The sequence below is a fragment of the Dreissena polymorpha genome, chromosome 4, assembly GCF_020536995.1.
Source record: "Dreissena polymorpha isolate Duluth1 chromosome 4, UMN_Dpol_1.0, whole genome shotgun sequence".
Classification (NCBI taxonomy): Eukaryota; Metazoa; Mollusca; class Bivalvia; order Myida; family Dreissenidae; genus Dreissena; species Dreissena polymorpha.
Window position 1 is genome coordinate 20931123 of NC_068358.1, and position 20830 is coordinate 20951952.

Below are 20830 nucleotides of genomic sequence, written 5' to 3' on the forward strand. Positions count from 1 at the left end.
GTATTCATAAAATAAGCGATTTGGGCCACATATATTTGACCTCTGACCTTGAAGGATGACCTTGACCTTTCACCACTCAAAATGTGCAGCTCCATAAGTTACACATGCATGCCAAATATCAAGTTGCTATCTTCAATATTGCAAAAGTATTCATAAAATAAGCGATTTGGGCCACATATATTTGACCTCTGACCTTGAAGGATGACCTTGACCTTTCACCACTCAAAATGTGCAGCCCTATGAGATACACATGCATGCCAAATATCAAGTTGCTATCTTCAATATTGCAAAAGTATTAATAAAATGAGCGATTTTGGCCACATATATTTGACCTCTGACCTTGAGGGATGACCTTGACCTTTCACCACTCAAAATGTGCAGCTCCATGAGATACACATGCATGCCTAATATCAAGTTGCTATATTCAATATAGCAAAAGTTATTGCAAAATGTTAAAGTTGGCGCAAACCAACCAACAGACCAACCAACAGACAGGGCAAAAACAATATGTCCCCCACTACTATAGTGGGGGACATAAAAAGAAATGACCTGTTCTTTGCAGCCCAAGATATCAATAGAACAAATGTTCTAACCAAGTTTCATGAAGAATGAATAACAAATGGCCCCATGGTGGAAATGTTTTTCAACAGACTAGAAACATTTTTGAACTCGTCCAAGATATTATTGGGACAAATCTTCTGAAAAAGTTTCATGAAGATCCAACAATAAATGTGGCCTCTACAGTGTTAACAAGGCAAATACTCATGACGCACAACGGAAGACAGACAATTGACAAAAGGTGATCACAAAAGTTCACCATGAGCAAAAAATATTATGCACATAAAGATTGTCACCATGTGTGAAGATCAGCATGTGTCATTCAGATTGAACTAAAAATGTGACTTAAAGTATTCACAATGTTTTACTAAAAACAACTGTGGTTGTGCGGTCTCGTTCGCTTACGCAAGTGAACCGGTCACGGGACGGTTACGAGTTATGTAACTGTGTGAGCACTTAAGTAATACGGAAATATTTATCAAATCTAATTAAAGAACGCTTATTTCTAACACACTTACTTGTTGTAATTCAATTAACTTAAGGCGTCCAGTCAGATACGCCTGAATACACTCAAAGAAATAATCTTTAAGTGAAAACCAGGGCAGCTTTAATGAAAATAACTAACTTTAGTCTAAAGAATCTATGCATCGTTAAAAATGAACAAATACAGCAAATACCTTAATGAATGTAAAAAGAAGTTCACAATCTGTCAAAAAAACTGATATAAATATTAGTTACTGTTAGTCTAGAAGTTGCTTCAAAAATTTTGTTTATAAAAAAGTCTAACTTAATCTAAAGATAACAATTTATTGAGAGTGGAAAACTCCAGTGACTCAAATGTAAAAAAATGAAGAATTTACAGTTATTTCAATCAAAAGAGTCTTTCTAATTTAGAAAATGCCAAATAACAAGGTTGCCATGGAAACAGTTTCATAGCACAGTAGTCTGCTAAATACACCAAAACACAGTAGGTTAACTTGGCTTATCAGTAAAGATCAAAGATAAGGCTCTACAGTGCATTAGTACATGTACAGTTGTTTTTATGTCTTTATGTACAACACATTGTATGAAAGAAGTCCCAGGTTTATACAAGGGAGTTAACTATTAGTTAACTATTGGAAAGTATGTACAGGTTATCTTTCTTTAACATTATGGCTTATCACAACTAGACTGTTCAAATGCTTTCACTATATACATATAGAGAAAACTGCCCCACCCCTGGCAGCCAAGTTTTTCAACCGATCTGGACCATTTCCGAACTCAACCGCCATATCCAGAAAACACATGTTCTGACCAAATTTCATGAAGATTGGACCAAAAATGTGACTTCTAGAGTGTTCACATGTTTTCACTATATACATAAAGAGTGCCCCGCCCCCTGGCGTTCATTTTTTTCCACCGATCTGGACCATTTTCGAACTCGTCCGAGATATCAATGAAACCAATGTTTTGACCAAGTTTCATGATAATTGGGCAAAAATTGTGACTTCTAGAGTGTTCACAAGGTTTCTCTATAGCCATATAAGGAATACTGCCCCGCCCCCAGGGGGCCATGTTTTTCAACGGACCGGAACCATTTTTGAACTCAACCAACATTTCATTTAGACAAACATTTTGACAAAGTTACATGAAGATTGGGCATCAAATGTGACTTCTACAGTGTTCACAAGGTTTTTCTTTTTTTGACCAAGTGACTTAGTTTTTTACCCAGCATGACCCAGTTTCAAACTCAGTCGAGGTATCAATGGGACAAATGAACTGACCAAGTTTCATTTAGATCGGACAATAAATGTGGCCTCTGGAGTGTTCACAAGGCAAATGTTGACGCCGCACGCTGCACAATGGACAAAAGGTGATCACAAAAGCTCACCATGAGCACAGCTCAGGTGTGCTAAAAATATGAAGAACATTTAAAGTTATAGCAAGATCCAGAAAACCACCATTCTCAGCAGTATTTCTAGTCAATTTGTTGCCATAGCAACCAAAATTTTTGACGTTGGAACAAACTGAAATGACGTGCATAATGTCCATATTGCCATCTATCCATGTTCAAGTTTTATGAAAAAATATCAAGAACTTTTTAAGTTATCGCAGGATCCAGAAAACCACCATTTTCAGCAGTATTTCTAGTCTATTTGTTGTCATAGCAACCAGAATTTTTGACGTAGGAACAAAATGAAATGACGTGCATAATGTCCATATTGCCATCTATCCATGTATCAAGTTTGATGAAACAAGGGCTGTTTGTAAAACATGCATGCCCCCCATATGGGCTCTCAGTTGTAGTGACAGCCATTTTGTAAATATGTTTTTTGTCACTGTGACCTTGACCTTTGAGTGACCTGAAAATCAATAGGGGTCATCTGCGAGTCATGATCAATGTACCGATGAAGTTTCATGATCCTAGCCATAAGCTTTCTTGAGTTATCATCGGGAAACCATTTTACTATTTTGGGTCACTGTGACCTTGACATTTGACCTAGTGACCTGAAAATCAATAGGGGTCATCTGCCAGTCATGACCAATGTACCTATCAAGTTTCATGATCCTAGGCATAAGCGTTCTTGAGTTATCATCCGGAAACCATTTTACTATTTCGGGTCACCGTGACCTTAACCTTTGACCGAGTGACCTCAAAATCAATAGGGGTCATCTGCGAGTCATGATCAATCTACCTATCAAGTTTCATGATCCTAGGCATAAGCATTCTTGAGTTATCATCCAGAAACCATTTTACTATTTCGGGTCACCGTGACTTTGACCTTTGACCTGAAAATCAATAGGGGTCATCTGCCAGTCATGATCAATGTACCTATGAAGTTTCATGATCCTAGGCATAAGCGTTCTTGAGTTATCATCTGGAAACCATTTTACTATTTCGGGTCACCGTGACCTTGACCTTTGACCTAGTGACCTGAAAATCAATAGGGGTCATCTGCCAGTAATGATCAAACTACCTATCCAGGGGTTTTTCGGCGTAAGCTGTATTAAGCCAGCTTTTCACCCTGACTTGACCTTTGTAAGTGTCCAATAATATTCAAATAAAATTTCCCGCGGCTAGGTACGAATGAATACACTTCATTTATTCAATTGGCTGATTTGAGTTTAACACCAGAACATTGGAAACATATCCGCGTCTTTGTAACACTGTTTTACTGCATGAAACAATTTTATCTCTAACGAAAAGGCTCAATAGATAGAACAGTTTTACAATCAATTTTCGACATAAATACAGTTTGTGCGTTCACCTTTTATTTTCAGAGAATTACCAGCGCAAAAGCGTTTATACTAAAGGCTATATTCTCATATTTAGTACTTACTTGCATTGCATTTCAACCCGCGAGGTTTCGGGTCAATTCGCGGCCAGTGTGTGAAAGTCAGAGTTTATATACAGTTCATCACCGGAGTTCGCAGAAGGGGTTGCGATCTTTTCATTGAAGGAAAAAATTGGAATCTATGCTATTTTTGTCTGATGGAGTAAATAGTTCGTTTAGTCGCTTTGTCGATATATCAATATTTTAGGCACAGCTGTTGCCTTGGTCGTGTACAGTTGGCGTAAACAAGCCGTCGTTCAGCATTGTTACCTAACTTTAATGCATTGCATTCCAATCCGCAAGGTATCAAGGTCAGTTTGCGGTCAGTTGCAGAAATCTTTATATAAACGCCGTCTCGTAAACTTTGTGCACTTGAAGTCTGTTTTGATCAGAAAGATACTAAATAAAGATATTCGGCGATATTATTGTGGTATGTCAATCATCGATTTTTAATATGTTTTCAACATTTGCATGATAAGGACCAATTTTGATAAAATCAATTAGAAATATTTATCCATTTAGACCAGTTTATTAAGCATGAGCACAATAATTCACTATACTATAATTATGCAATTAAATTAAGATTCGAGTATTGCCGGTTGACCTATATGCACTCGTTTATTTTCATGTTTCTTGTGTTTTTCTATTCTGTAAATATAGATATCTGAGTAATAATATCACATAAAGCAAAATAAGCCACGAAATCTGGCGCAACACCCCGTAATTGATTTGCTTGTGATGTAGCTAAGAACTGCGCAGAAAAAAAGGCATCCGCTACTTTTTATCTCATAGAGATAACTTTTGATCGTTCATAAACATCGACCACAATCAACGCCGTATATCTTTTTTAAAGATATTTCTTGTTTTTACTAAGAAAGTAACGCCGATATTCGGCGTCTTCCCCTACCAGAATTTTCCCCCTAAACATACCATTTCCCCTCCAAAAATATAATTTTTCACCAAAATATAATATTTTACCCTCAAAGAAATGTTTTTTTTTCTTTTGGGAAGTCGACACTTATCCAATTTGTACTATGTACATGTACAACGATCTCGCTCTCTCTCTCGCACTCTCCCGACGAACACTCAAATCTGGGAATCCCAGTGATTCTATATATAGCTCTTAAATTACGTCATGGAAACCGGGCAACTAATCGTATTAATCATGTGACTATTTTACTGGATTCCTGTCTTGCGCGAGAAGGTTGTTTCGTCAATTAATTACCGGAAACCAGTCGAATTTTTATCCGGGTTATGTGAAAGCCAAGATATAAACGTTAAAACAGAAAAAAGTCTCACAATTGGCGTTGATACACGAACAAAATAAAACGTTCGGACTCGGAAAATATTAATTGAGTTGACGCATTTTTTAAGAATGAATCATCAAAAACCGTTGAAACCCAGCAGGATTCGGAGGTACATGTAATCAACATCGATTAATACTGTCGGATTATTGTGAAAGTGAAAGTAGACAATCGGCAGCTGCCGCACCTTTCCCTTCCAATACTGTAGCTGATCTAGATCGTCAACCCATTCATCATGAAATTGAAATCATAATATTGACATCGTTCCCCGGTCCCAGTTGAAAACATTTCCTATTATTAGATCTACACCTGCAACTTTATTTAGGACTTTGACTTTAATATCATACTTGTTCATGTGTTTAAGAACAAAAAGGCCAGAGACATGCCTCTTTTTCTTAAAAAAAAACCTGAAGTCTGTAGGTGAGTTATAGACATTGAAATTAACAGTTTTTATTTTTTCCCCAAATATGTCTCTTTCGCGCTCGATTTTCCCCTTTTTCCCAGCGTCCAGCGTCTTCCCCTCTTTCTAAAAAAACCCCCTGCTATCAAGTTTCATGATCCTAGGCATAAGGGTTCTTGAGTTATCATCCGAAAACCATTTTACTATTTCGGGTCACCGTGACCTTGACCTTTGACCTAGTGACCTCAAAATCGATAGGGGTCGTCTGCGAGTCATGATCTATCTAACGATGAAGTTTCATGATCCTAGGCGTATGCGTTCTTGAGTTATCATCCGGAAACCATTTTACTATTTCAGGTCACCATGACCCTGACCTTTGACCTAGTGACCTCAAAATCGATAGGGGTCATCTGCGAGTCATGATCAATGAACCTATGAAGTTTCATGATCCTAGGCCCAAGCGTTCTTGAGTTATCATCCGGAAACCACCTGGTGGACGGACCGACAGACCGACCGACATGTGCAAAGCAATATTCCCCCTCTTCTTCGAAGGGGGGCATAATAACTATTAATTTTAGCAATTCTATTCTATTATTTACACTGTTAATTTCTACTTCATGTGGATGCATATTAATGATTACTTTTTTCTGCAAAAAAAGTGCAATTTATTTTGTGTTTGTTTTGGATGGTTTGGATGGGCTTTACGGGTAATAAAGATATTACACAATCATATAACTTATATAATTATTAGTCTCTATAAAAACATATCCATTAATTATTAATATTTAGAAACTATTTGTTACATTTTAACCAACTACATCATGTGGAAAGTTTGGAATCTTAATTATTACTTTCGTATTTTTACATAAATGAAATTCAATTTAATGGTCTTTATGGACAATACTGGGTATAACTTGGTATCTTTGCTCATACATGCCAGACGTCCGATCTCGGCGGGACAGTCCTGCTTTTGGGTCCTTTGTCCCGGCGTCCCGATATGAGACAATTTGTCCCGACATTCGTAAAAAAACGATGTAAGGTCTATAGGTTCCCAATAAAATTCACTATTCAAGCTCTGTTTCGCTAACACTTACCACCGCTCAGTGTTTTTTTAGGATGAAATATTTGGCGTTATTCGGCCCCATTCCCCCATCTTTAGAGTATATATTTTTCCCCCAAATATTTTTAAAATTCCCCTCTCGGAAGTGTTATTCAATTTTAATCAATACCTCATTATGATTTAAATACGTCTTTCGTTACGAATTTACTACAATTTTCCTGAACTGCATCCGCATGTTTACTTTATTTTAGCCTTTACCGCAAACCGTACGTAGTTCACTATCACGACTTTCGCTTTACGACATCTACTACAAACCATACATATTCCAACATGTCGCACAACAACAAAAGCTATCGTAAAAAAATTGACAAATCTGTTTTAAATTGATATTTTTTTCAAACAAGTACAACTTAGAAGTCAGTCTTCTTCAAATACCGGCAGTGAAACGCCAGAAACGTCCGGTCAACAGAGTGTTGAAAGACTGTTTAGTTTTCTCAACCTGCTTTGCACGCCACAGAGAAACAGGCTTGGGGAAGCTACACTGGAGTCCCTGATCAGACTTTGTCTGCACACTGAGAGACTTGGTGAAAAGGAGGTCACCAGAATAATTGATAAATTCGCTGAAAAGCCCAGAAATGTTGAACTTTGAACATGAACATGTTTATGAATAAAAGAGTTTGAATTATGTTTTTCTCCCTCTGTATGGTGAATTATAGTGTTAAAACTTGATTTTGTACTGTTACTAGCTAAGCATAGAAATTTCCCCCTTTTCCCCTTTTAAGCGCGAATTTCCCCCCCCCCCTCAGGGGACCCGACCCCCTTCCCCCAAAACTGAAGAAAAAAAACACTGCCGCTAATCCCTTTATTGCCCCCGATTAACAATCCGATTCTACTTCTGTGTGTACCAGTGTTGTTTATGACACCTGATCAGCGATTTATTGGCTAATTATTGATTTTATCAGGCATTCACACCATGGTGGTCTTCAAGATAGTGGTCCCTTATTGCTATCGATAAATGTATTATAATGAAATAAATGTTGAAAAATGTGTTTGTTTTTGTCTTTGTTTGAAACGGTTTACAAAACAATTGTTGTTTTGTAAAATTAACTCTACGTCATTAATGAGTCTTTTACATTCAATGTTTAGTTCCAAAATAGCGGGTTAATCCGAATGTGCAATATACCAAATTCGCAACAAACAGTCCAATAAGTGATACCCATCCTGTCTTGTGTAATTGGGTGTAATTGTAATAAAAACAACGAGGTGCTATGCATGACAGTTTGACCCTACTCCAATTAAGCTAAAAACAACGAGGTGCTATGCATGACAGTTTGACCCTACTCCAATTAAGCCGCGACAATTGACAAGTAACAAACTGCGCATGGATACATGCTTAAAAAAATGTTCGGTAGATAGTTTACTGTAACCCGTACTTTCAGTGTACTGGATAGCCTCCCCTGCGTTAATGTTTGCCATTGAAAGTAATATAATGAGTATTGTTGTCGTAATGTTCCAGATTTTGTACTCTAAAAAGACGAAGATTGTTGTTTGCTATTGTCTTATTTAATGAAACTGTTATTGTTATGTTTTAGATTTCATGCTTCATATCAGATGTTTTATGTCTTGAATAAAAGTATCAAGAGTATTGTTAGTACTATACTGACTACAGTAAAGGTGGAATGATAAATCGTTTTAGGTGTCCTGCTTTTTGGTCAAATGTCCCGACAATTTTTTATGGAATGTCCCGCTTTGGACCTAAAAAATTCTGGCATGTGTGTCTTTGCTTTATCTGATTCACATTTTATTAACTCACATTATTTTTCTAAAAATATATGATATGTAACAGAATGGTATTTACGAAGGAAAAGGGAAATGGGTAGAGACATGAGGGATTATACAAGTAATATATCTTTTTGTTATCATTCAAATAATTTAGTTGATCTCATGTTGCATTAAGACTCATGCCCCAATTTAGTGTTTTAAATTATTGACACAGTTTTGTGTCATCATTTATGACACTCACACAGTTTGTACAACTAACAATAACACTGGGCCACTTAGATAAACATTGGACCTATTTGGGCCACATAAGTGCCCTATAAGGGCCAGACAAAGGCCCTCTAACTGTTTATTTGTGGCCATAAAAGATACACAGACTAGTGCCAATTAGGGCCCTCCCATTATGTAACTGATGCAAACAAAAAGTTTTATGATGAACACAGACCAAATATATGAGTCAATGTAAGAAAGATGCCAGAGTCTGTTTAAGGAATGTCTATAAATAATACATATTATTGTGTTAATAATAGGAAGAGACTATATTTATTTTCATATTGTTAGGTTAAAATCATGATTAAAGTCCATTTATCAATTTCAGATTGCTTTACGTTATTTACATCATGTTTTTTTCTTAGAAACTGTGACTAGATATTGTAATTTATAAAACAACAGTCACTTTGAAGTCTGCAGTAAAATTTTATATATCCAGGGGTTTTTATCTGATTTTGGGGAAAGGGCCTGGCCTTTTTTGAGGGGAAAAAAATCGCGCGAAACGTCGAATTTTGGGGGAAAAAATTGTGCGAAAAGCTGGATCTTGGGGAAAATAAGCAAAGTCTAAAATAATCAATTTAACATATTTTACTGTTTTTAAAACAAATTCAAGGCAACAGATAATTTAATTATGCAAGATTTTTTTAGTTTCTACAGTGGATCAGGATAACTTATATATTTAAAGGAAAAAAAAAAAAAAAAAAAAATTTTTTTTTTTTTTTTTTTTTAGGGGAAAATGAAATCTAGGGGAAATTTTACCAGCTGAGGGGAAAAAAAAATCCGAGGGGAAAGGGCCGATTTTCGGCGGGTCCCAAAGAAGGAAAAAAAACCCTGATATCATACAGTAACTATATGTTACTTTTATTTCAATATTATTGCCAACAATTCTACAGCATTTGCTAATAATTTTTTCTTTACAATAGAGGCTAGCAGAGAAGTAAGGATGATAAAAAACAATTACAACTGCATGTTTAATGAAGAAAAAATAGTATTGCCCAGTATTGCCCACTTTCAGAGTATTGCCCAGGGCGGGAAAAAACGGGTTTTCCCGGGGGCGGGTTTTTCGTGCCAACACTGCAAATATCAAGTTGCTATCTTCAATATTGATTTGGAGTTTTATGTCTTGTCAGTGACACAATGCCCCGTATTGCACCGCTTTGAAGCCATATATTTGACCTTTGACCTTTAAGGATGACCTTGACCTTTCACCACTCAAAATGTGCAGGTTGATGAGATACACATGCATGCTAAATATCAAGTTGCTATCTTCAATATTGCAAAAGTTATGGGCAATGCTAAAGTTTTGGGACGGACACACAGACTGATGGACAGTTCAACTGCTATATGCCACACTAACGGGGCCATACAAATAGGTAAACAAGGTAAAGTGAACATATTTTGCTGAGAAAAAAACAAACTCTATCGGCCCTTTTAATAACAAGAAACCGTCGGAGACAGGTGATGCTCCCCAAAGTTTTTTTTTCCACAATATTGCACTATATATTCAGATAAAAGGAAACATCTTGATGCAACAGATGTTGGGGGGACATAGACAAGAATTTTTTTATAGACAATTTCAAAGGGTCATTACTCTGTGAAAAATCATCCGACCAGAACCCAATGATAATATGCACATCTCCTCTTGGTAGTGAAGCTTCCCATAAAGTTTCATTGAATTCCGGTCATTAGTTGCTGAGAAATAGCCCGGACAAGAATTGCACTAAATGTACAGTTTATGAAAAATTTAAAAATTTTCAAAGGGCCATAACTCTGTGATAAATCATCCGACCAGAACCCGCGATAATATGCACATCTCCTCTTGGTAATGAAGCTTCCCATAAAGTTTCATTGAATTCCGGTAATCAGTTGCTGAGAAATAGCCCGGACAAAAATTGTGCAAGGACGGACAGACAGACGCATACACGGACAGACGAAGCGACGACTAGTCTATATGCTCCCCCTAAAATAAATTTTAGGGGAGCATAAAAACATCTAAACATTCAAATGAAAAGATTGAAAAACATACATGTACATGTATGACAATCTTTAGTTTAATGTGTTTTCTTGGACATTACCACAAAAACTGCATTAAAATCGGTTATGTTTTGCCAAAATACAGACAAGACTAAGCCCCATGTAGTAATCCTTATCATATACACTGTTTATCATAGTATCGGCCCTTCTGATTGGTTGCTAAGGTTTGTTACTATGCGCATGCTCTTTTTTTTATTAATAGTTTCTAGGTCTAGCCAGTATTTAGTCAAAACATTGCAAATGTAAATGCAGTTTTCGTCGTTATGTCCAAGAATACACAATTGACTAAAGCAGGGGTGTCAATTTTCCCAAATTTGAAATCCAGAAAATAAAGCCGTAGGATAAAGGGAAGAGAGGGCTCAACCCCCCGAGCCCTAGCTTATTGTTCTTTTTTTATAGTCTTTCTAAGTGCAATTTCTGGTGAGTACAATGCGAAATATTATAAACCAAACCATCCGTAACACCGCAGGTGTATTTGTCATTCTAAACAAATGATATTAAGAACTTCGAAATTAAATAAAAATCGACAAACCAGCGTATCCGAAAACGACTGTCCGAAAACATGTCGCAAAACATCATTTGCAAATGAAATAAAATATGCATATCGTTTGACTGCAGAAAATGAAAACCAGTAACCAGTAACCTAACAATTACGCAGTCAATATATAATTTGATTAACATATTGTTTTAAAATATGATATTGCAGTGTTTTACTTAGCCAGTCAATGCTCATGTCAGTGCCAGCCGCTTACCAATCAGAAATCCATTAATAAAATCAGTACCAAGCGCAAATGTCCGGAATGCCGACGATGCTATAACAATATTCGTTCTGAAATGATCCCGCACTAAAATAATTTTGTCCCTACCCCCACCCGCCTTAAACAAACTCATCCGATTTACATTCACCTCAAAATCAACCCTTGACGGCTCAAATCCGGATTTCCAGAATAATCTGGAAAATTGACACCCCTGTAAAGATTGACAAATAACACAAGCATGTCTTTGTATTTGTTCACTTGCAAAATTCTTATGTATTCATTTAGAGGGCCGAAAGCTACCATGGATAGACATGCTAATCATAATATTGGCCTGGAATAAACATTACCTACTTTCAAATGAAAAGCAGAATTCAAGACAAATAATATTTTTTCGGAAATGTAAAACCGCTGGCATTTTTCAATAGGAAAAACATGTGTCTATCTAGGTTTTATGGTTTAATTTCTGAATGCATGGTTTTCACGTTGAAATGAGACTCGAAGTCCTTAGCTATCCCAGGGTTCCCTCTGGGCTTTCAAAAGTTGTCGCCACTTACTTTCGCCAAATTTAAAAAGTTGTCGCCACACTGGGGCTACATTTGGGCAATGAAGATCATGTTATTATAATACAAACAAAAACTGAGCATTTACAGTATGTTAAAGGAATTGATTTAATAACAGTAGTATTAATAATAACAACACATTTAACATTGTTAATTAAATAAAGGCACATTCAATCAGTTGTAACTCTTGTTGATTGACACCTTCTTAGCAGCCTGAATATGTTGCCACAGTTTTGGTGCTTCAGAAGCTTTGTGGTATTCTGAAAATACAAAAAGGGAAATATAATATTAATATAATACTAATAATAATCAATGAATGTGAAGTATATAAATAATATAAATGTGTGGTAGCATATGATCTACTACATAGAGCCCTTAACACAACAGTCAAATAAAATAAGCATTTGTGTATATCAAATGTCAAATTGATTTCCATGTGCTAAACTATGTTTACCTTTTTTTTAAGGTACATCCGGTAGTGAATGAATTGATAAGTGTTGAGGATATAAAGAGTTCACACAGCATAGATTGTGTGTTGGAAATCATATTGAAGGAAATGAAATTCTGATAAACAACTGTCTTTGTTTGGTTTTTGTTTGTTAGCTGGTGAACAATAGCGGTGGGAACGTTTGCATTTTGAATGAGTCTCAAAATAAGCAGCATCTAATGTTCACTTTCTAAAAGTCGTTTTACACTCTGAACTTGCCATTTTGACGAGTGAAACAGCAATATGTCACCGTTTAAATAGAACCAATAGATGTAAAATGTTTTACTATTTTCTATAATTACACCGATTTTTCTAAAAACAATCGATACTTACCTTTTTGATTGTCATTGTTGTCAATTTAACGGTCTTGAATCTGCTTCGAACACTGTGACAAACACTTCACATTTAAGCGCAAAGTCGGTATATTTCAATATTGCCTTATCTCTGAAGCAATAAAACTGCCGACCAATTAAGATAACTTGCAACAACACCCCAAATAATCGCAATTATCACCATAACATTCCACTTTGCGGTAGTCGGCAGTCAGCACCACGCTCCATTGATTACAGCTGTATCGCTTACACCATGGAAATCTATAGTATTACGACTGCCGTAAAGCGGCTGGTAAACACAGCGTCTTTTGTCATTTTAAGAAAATATGAACGCAGAAAAATGCCGATTTTTTTAAAATCGCCATTTACGAAATTTTGTCGCCAGATTTTTTATTTTGTCGCAATTGGCGCCAATGGCGATCGACAGCGGGAACCCTGGCTATCCGTTATACACCAATCGACTGTAGTTGGCGCGAACCGACCAGAGACGAAATAACTTTGGGCGAAAAAGCTGGGTTAGGAAACTGTTACTAATGTGGAATATTTGAAAGGTCTCAACGCACAAATACAAGAATTTGCGCCAAAAAACATTGTTAATTTTAATGTAAATATTCAATATGAATACAAATTTTAGATACTCACAAGCACAATGAAAAGCAAAAGCGACCATTAAGTCCATTTTTGTTGATTTGGTTGACATCCGTTAAATCGAAACTGGCAACAATTAGTAATTCGGACCCAATGGGATCCCGATTTAAACATTGATTGGATTCATTTTTTAGAAAATCAGAAGTTTACATTCCTTGTATCTATATTTTTTACGAAACACTGAAACATATATTTCAATTTGATCAGATTTCTGGGAATTTGACGCGTGACTTCATGCGCACCTGCGTCATTACGGGAGCCAGACGTAGCCAGACAATTCACCCCAAAGACAATTCGCCCCAAAATTCTGGTTAACTCACCCCAATTATATCGGTCAACTCGTCCCAACCAAAATAAAACTCGCCCAAAATGTGTTTCTAATATATTTTATCTTGAGTATTTTGTTAATGAAATATTTTTTTGTTAAGTTTGATGTAATATGATTATAGGTGCTACCTAATTTACGGGCAAAAGCTTTTTAAGTTTTTTTTGATAACCATATATTTTTAATAAATATATGGACATGATTGTGTTCAAAATATTATAATTGTTGCAATATTTAAGTAATGCATCCAAAAAAAAAATCAATCTTAAAACGAGTTACATGTTCCAAGCTTAAAGAGCTAGCATCTTATTTTTTTTGTTTTCTAGCCACAGGAATTTATAGCTGGTTCGGTGTCTGTGGTATAGTGGATGGGGTGTCTGCTAACTGGCTTAGTCAGTGGGATGTCTCTGTATTGATCCCTTAAGTGGGAGCATTCTTTAGATAACCCTAAAGACATACTATGGCGTACCATTTGGGTTGAAAGTCAAGAAGACCTACAAGTTAAAAAGAGAAATGTACGTCGAAGTACAATAATTGTACGTCGACATAAATATAAAATACACTTCGAAGTATATATTTGTACATCAAAGTACAATTTGTAATTCGACATACATGTTTGTACTTCTAGGTACACATTTTCTGAACAGCCAATCAAAACACTAGTCTCTTGAGCCGCTTTTCCTTCAGATTTATTCATAATAAATGTTTAAAATCTCTTTTTTAATTGAGGACAAAATGAATAAAAATATCAGAATGGCAACAAAAAAAACACATAGAAGTTTTAATTATTTAATGCATTGAAATAGATTATATACAAATTTGAAGAAGATTCAATTGTTACCTTTTTAAAATTAAAATTATTCAGCATATTGTGAGTATTTATTGATCATGCGGGGCGGAGTATCACGACCGTCCAACGCATTACTGTGTATGAAATTCCCAACGGTAACCAAACAGTTACCAAGCATTAACGGGATAAATAATGTATTATAACCTCCCCGTTGGTCGTATTTTGTGATAACCATAACTTGCATAAGTCAGAATTTAATTCCGCCACGCCAGGTCAATAAATACGCACACTATCTATGAGTTAGCGGTCGATAGTCGCATAATTTGGTATAAATTATAATAATAAAAATGTTTAATAAATACGCACAATATCTATGAGTAAGCGGTCGATAGTCGCATAATTCGGTATACATAATAATAATAATAATGTTCAATGTCAACTATCTCTAAAAGCAACAGACGTAAGGTGTCTTCTGATTGGCTAACACTTAAGGGTCGGTGAAAATTGTACGTCGAAGTACATTTCTCGTTCTACCTAGTAGGTCTTGTAGACTTTCGACGTCATGGTACGTCATATAGACACTAAGTACTGGTCCTACCCAGGAAACAGTTTGTTTCATCAAATGTCTCAATTCAACTTGACAGCTTGCTAAAGCAGTTGCATTTAGCATACAGTACACTGATTTAACATAATCAAAATCATGTGATGTGTCAAATCAATTTTGATTGACAAATTTGACAGGATTTTTTTAATCCAATAAGTTTTAGACTGTCAAATAACACACACTACGTATTGAAAGCCATACCTGGAGCTTTCGTCTGTATATCACTGACTTCATCAGAAGAATGATTTCTACTGTTGGGAAACGTTAACACCACTAATTGTCTTCTTATTTATTATCAATGTATAATTATGTGTAACAGCATAACAACATACTTGTTTCTCAATTAAAATATTTAATAAATACAGGTATCTTGCAGGTTTCTAATTTTCTTTCGCAAATTATTGTTGAATAGTTTAAATTTTGTCGCCACTAAAAAACTAGCCATTGTGTAGCAATTCTAAAATCACAGTCTAAACTGCATACACTTAGTTCTATAGTTACAATTTGAATGCAAATATTAGAATGCATCATTTTATATCATCCATATTTTTTTTATTTAAACATTCAAATAACACATAACACAGTACATATATAAAAAGGTATGTGGTATTGTGTGGAGATACAAAACACTTCACATCATTTATTTGCACATAAAATAATAGTTACAAAATAAGTAAAACTAAAACACTGTCATCAACCTCCATTTCAAGAATATTTACGTATATGAAATTACAAAGTGGTGTTATTGTATTACCTTTTACAAAATTAACATTGCTGGTTTTGTACTAGCCATAAAACATTTATCATGGATTAACAAGTAACAACCAATTTATTAATTACACAATAGAACGGAAATTATATTATTTGCATTATGCATTTACTAAACAAGCTATTTGCTACTGTTTAGAATTAAACTATCTTACTAAACATGATCACAGGTACTTAGTGCTTTTACATACTTGTGGTAAGTTTTGTATTACTAGTTTGACAATTATCGGCAGACACTTGTCGATATACAGACAAAATTTGCATGGGAACTTTCATATTTTTTCAGCATAATTGCCTTCAAATTGTTAATTTAACAACTCTTTGACATTGTTTGCACATCTGATCTTATTATACCATAGCTGATTTTTGTTTATAGATAAAGATAGACATATATAGACCTTTCAAAGTTCTATAAAAGTTCACACATGTTCCATCCAAGTAAACAAACAGAACCAATAAAGATCACCACAGAAAATAACTGTGTGTATAGCTTGGAAATTTTGATAGTTCAGGAATCCCTCCTTTGTTGATTTCTGTAAACCAAAACTGTCAGTTTTGCTGGATAGAATGGCTTGTATGATGCCCAGCTCTTGCCTTGGCAGAACAGCTTCTAAAAACGGAAAACCAACAAATATCTTAAAATTTGATCAATAATGCAGACAATTTATAAATGTCTTGTTTTTTGTTGATTTCGAATCTCGAAGATTTTATACGTAAGATTGTGGTACGAAAATCCAACGGTATCGGATTTTGTGGTTTTAGGCCTAAACTAATTATAGTGATATGTAACCTTTCGGGATATCGGTAAAGTGCGAGCAGACGAGGTGTACATACGTTAAAAATTAAAGCTAAAAGACTAAAAAGTTAGATCGGAATATATCTTTAAATTTTGTGAATAAATGTGTTTCTGGTGGATAACAACGACAACTTACCAGAATATTGCTCATGATCACACGTAAAACTTCTTTCTGAGAGCGAATGGAAAATGCGTCACAAATTCTGACAAATAAACAGTAGGGTGTCGTTATTGAAATACCGCGAGAATACTGAAAGAATAGAGATGCCAACTATAATGTTTAAAACAAATAATTTTTTAACAAGCGTTTGTGATTTGTCAGGATAATAATAACAATAAGATATCGAAAAGATCAAAGCAAATAAATTCGACAGAAATCTGAGATTCGGCAATACCGTAATAACTCTATGTTTTCGGACACTCTAAGTTTTGGGACACCCCCTTTTTTAGCAAAAATAATTATTTTTTGTGACTCTTAATTTTCGGACACACGAGTTTTTGTTCATAATTAATGTCTCTAAGTTTTCGGACAGTATATTTATATTAAAGACGCGTTATATTCACCTAATTTGTGTTTGGTAAAGACTGTCACTATATGTAGTGAACCAGTCTTCGGCTTATACCCACTGAAGAAGAGCATTCAGGGGAGATAATTGAGTAATGACTTAATTCTGGAACGGTTGCGAAGAAAAACAAACAATGCAAGAATATTTAGTGCAATTCGCTACACAATTATGATGTCATTGATATTTTTTTTCCTGAGGTATGTATTTACATGTGATTTAGCATATGTCAAAGTGTTTTTGATTTGTTCAAGGTCATAAATAGCATCGCGAAAATATAGAACAGAACAGAACATATTTTATTCACGTAAACTTTACAGTTTTTTGTGTTATATATGTATGCATACATATAATAATTAATACAACAAGATTATACAATGAAGTATGGGTCATTATTTAACAAATCTATTTAACAGGATGAACTTATATACAATCAATATTCATGCTTATTTGGTACAATGATTAATTTCATATGGTAATAAATATGTATTGTTGGAACAAAAATAGCTTATAATCAAATAACTAGCTGTTATTGTAATGTATTCTTTCAATGACTAGTCTTGAGTCTTGTATACGGTGTCTATATACCAGTGTTATAAATCCGTCAATGCTACGTTGCGAATTTTAAAAGCTTCAGATATATATTAACTTAACATAAACAATTCAGATTTGTTGTTTGTATTAAACAGTTGTATCAACTTAAACATACTAGGTCTATTTCTATAATAATATTTCAAATAAATTGGTCTTAAATAAGCATATGCTGTACATTTAAACATCAAATGAAATTCGTCCTCGATCTCATTGGTAGGGAAGATTTGACAAATACGTAAATGTCTATCCAATTTTTCGTATCTACCAGTGTGTATTCTCAAGTTATGGGAACATATACGTAATTTCGTAAATACAACTCTGAGATCTCTCGACACAATGAGATCTAGATAAGATTCAAATCCATGTGACAAGTTAAGTGTTTTATACAAAGTTAAAACTCCACTATCTGTAACATTATCTTGCCATTGTTGCAAATATTCATCAATTAGCCTTTGCCGAAATGTACAAATAAACTGGTTGGTATTTATAGGTATGTCACTACATCAAACATAGTAAAAACCGTAACGTGTAAGAAGGTTCTTAACTTTACTAAACCAATTCGTTCTATTTATACTAACATCGCACACAGCATCTTTAAAAACTGACTTGGTAATAATTTTATCACTATCCTTTAACTTTAACCAGTATTTTATAATACGTACATATCGGTTTATATACAATCTACCCAGTTCACCGTATACATCTACATTAGCTGTAGATTGTCTAACACCAAGCGTAGCTTTGCAAAATTTTAAATGCAGCCTTTCTAACTGTGATGATTTGGTAAACCCCCATACTTCAAACCCATACGTAATAATAGGAGAAACAAAAGCACCAAATAACTGCAGTGCTACTCTTGGTTTACATTCGTATTTTTCAGATTTGACAATAAATTATTCAATGCTTTTAAGCCTTTTCCATATAACGTCTGAGAATTAAGATTAAAATTACCAGTGTAGTTCAATGTAACACCTAAATAGTTAAAGTCATTAACAACATCCAAGTATTCATCAGCATATATCCATTTTTCATTATATTTTAAACCACCTCGTTTGCGAAATACTACAACTTTTGTCTTCGCAGTGTTTACTTCTAATCCCCATGTTTCACAGTAATTATGCAAATGATCTTTTGACAATTGTAAATCTTCTGGGGTTTCACCAATAACAACCATGTCATCTGCGAATAACAAAAGAATCAAACACATATCCTGTATAACTATACCTTTGCTATTTCTATTTTGCAAATACATCTCTAGATCTTCTACGAAAAGAGAAAACAAGATCGGGGAGATTATCTCCCCTTGCCTCAAGCTAACTGCTATATTAAAGTAATCAGAATAGTTTTCGCAATGTCTAACACATGACTTAACAGCTTGATACATGCTGCGTATTATACGCAACACTTTACCATCCACGTTAGCTTTACACAATTTTAACCATAGGGCATTGAGATAAATCGAATCAAAACAACGCTTCATGTCTACGAAACAGCAATACAAACGTTTATTCGAAGTAACATAATTTTCAATAATTGAGTGCAGTACAAATATTGCAGTACCAAAAATGTTTCGTACCCTGATTTCGTACCCATCGTTCCGCTCCTTTATTTTTAATAATGTGATGCATTACTTGAATATCATTGTATCGTTTAGAATTTAATAATAAGGTTTTAATGTACTCATCGTTTTCGCTACTTTATTTTCATAATATGATGCATATCTGCACTATCATTGTATGGTTTAGAATTTAATAATAAGGTTTTAATGTATTTCTTTTCTCTTTGTATATTTTCAGCTTTTTACCAAACATACAACATTCAATATGCAGTTGAATAAAGGGTTAACTGCACTCGTTTTTCGTCTTGGCAGTTACAGTGATACCTCTATAATTTTTATATCAGACTTGTCGCCCTTTTTATGAAAGGGAACAATTATACCCTTGGTCCATGCAATTGGGAAATTTCCCGTGTTCAAAATAAAATTTAATATTACTGTAATATGACCAGCTAAAATATCACTAGCTTCTATGAAATATTCATTTAATAATTTATCTGTACCTGTCGATTTCCTTGTTTTAATTAATTTAATAGCTTTACAAACTTCGTCATATGTGATTGGATTATTTAGCTCTCCATATGTATGCGAAAAATCATTAAAATCGTAATTACTATTAAAATCCTCAGCTTCAACATTTGAAGCCTGGTTTATATCAGCAAACATTTGTTCAAAATGGTTCTTGAAATCTTCAAGACGTATATTACTATCGTTATTATTTGTTTTTTGTGACCGAAAATATTTCAAAACATCTTATGGTCTACTATGTTTCAAATTTTCAAATTCCTTAAAACGTTTGAATTTAAAAGCTCTGCGATTTTTTTAAACAATGTTTTTTTTATACAGACATTTTAATCTACATAGTTCAACTCTATCTATATCACTATGCAAATTATTATACACATATAGGGCATTTTTATACAAAAGCTTAGCCTCTCTACAGTCATGGTCGAACCATTTATCTGAGTCAGATATCACACATTTTTGAAACTGTGGGTACTATACAGTGTGCTTAACGAATAATGGATCTGCCACCTCACGTACAATTTCCGAAAATCTATTTACCATAAAATCAGCCTTATTATCGCAGTGTTCATCAGCATTATCACCTACATTGTCAAAATCTGCCATTTTACTTTTCAGTCCCTCGCGAAACGTATTTTTTTCATCATCGCTCCACTTAAAACATTCAATTGTATAAGGGTCTTCTTTAACAACATGCCTATTAAAAACAATAGCAAATGACAATGGGCATGATCACTGAAGTTCATGAAGTCATTAACAGAGAAATTTTGAACAACCTTAATACTACTCTCACTTAGAATTAAGTA

The 20830-nt window shown here is 34.6% G+C and overlaps 1 protein-coding gene and 1 long non-coding RNA gene across 2 annotated transcripts in view; both read right to left on the reverse strand.

Moving 5' to 3' along the window:
* LOC127877876 (sushi, von Willebrand factor type A, EGF and pentraxin domain-containing protein 1-like) overlaps positions 1-13733 on the reverse strand; it is a 70171-nt gene extending 56438 nt beyond the window's left edge. Inside the window, exon 1 of the mRNA XM_052424187.1 lies at positions 13499-13733. Within this exon, the coding sequence (XP_052280147.1) occupies positions 13499-13556 (58 nt within the window). The 5' untranslated portion in view covers positions 13557-13733. The remainder of the gene's footprint in view (positions 1-13498) is intronic.
* On the reverse strand, positions 12121-13289 carry LOC127877896 (uncharacterized). The gene is made up of 2 exons (XR_008048655.1): positions 12858-13289; positions 12121-12297 (listed from the first exon to the last, which is right to left on the reverse strand). It is a non-coding gene; the product is annotated as an uncharacterized LOC127877896 (long non-coding RNA).
* Positions 13734-20830: the final 7097 nt, after the last annotated feature.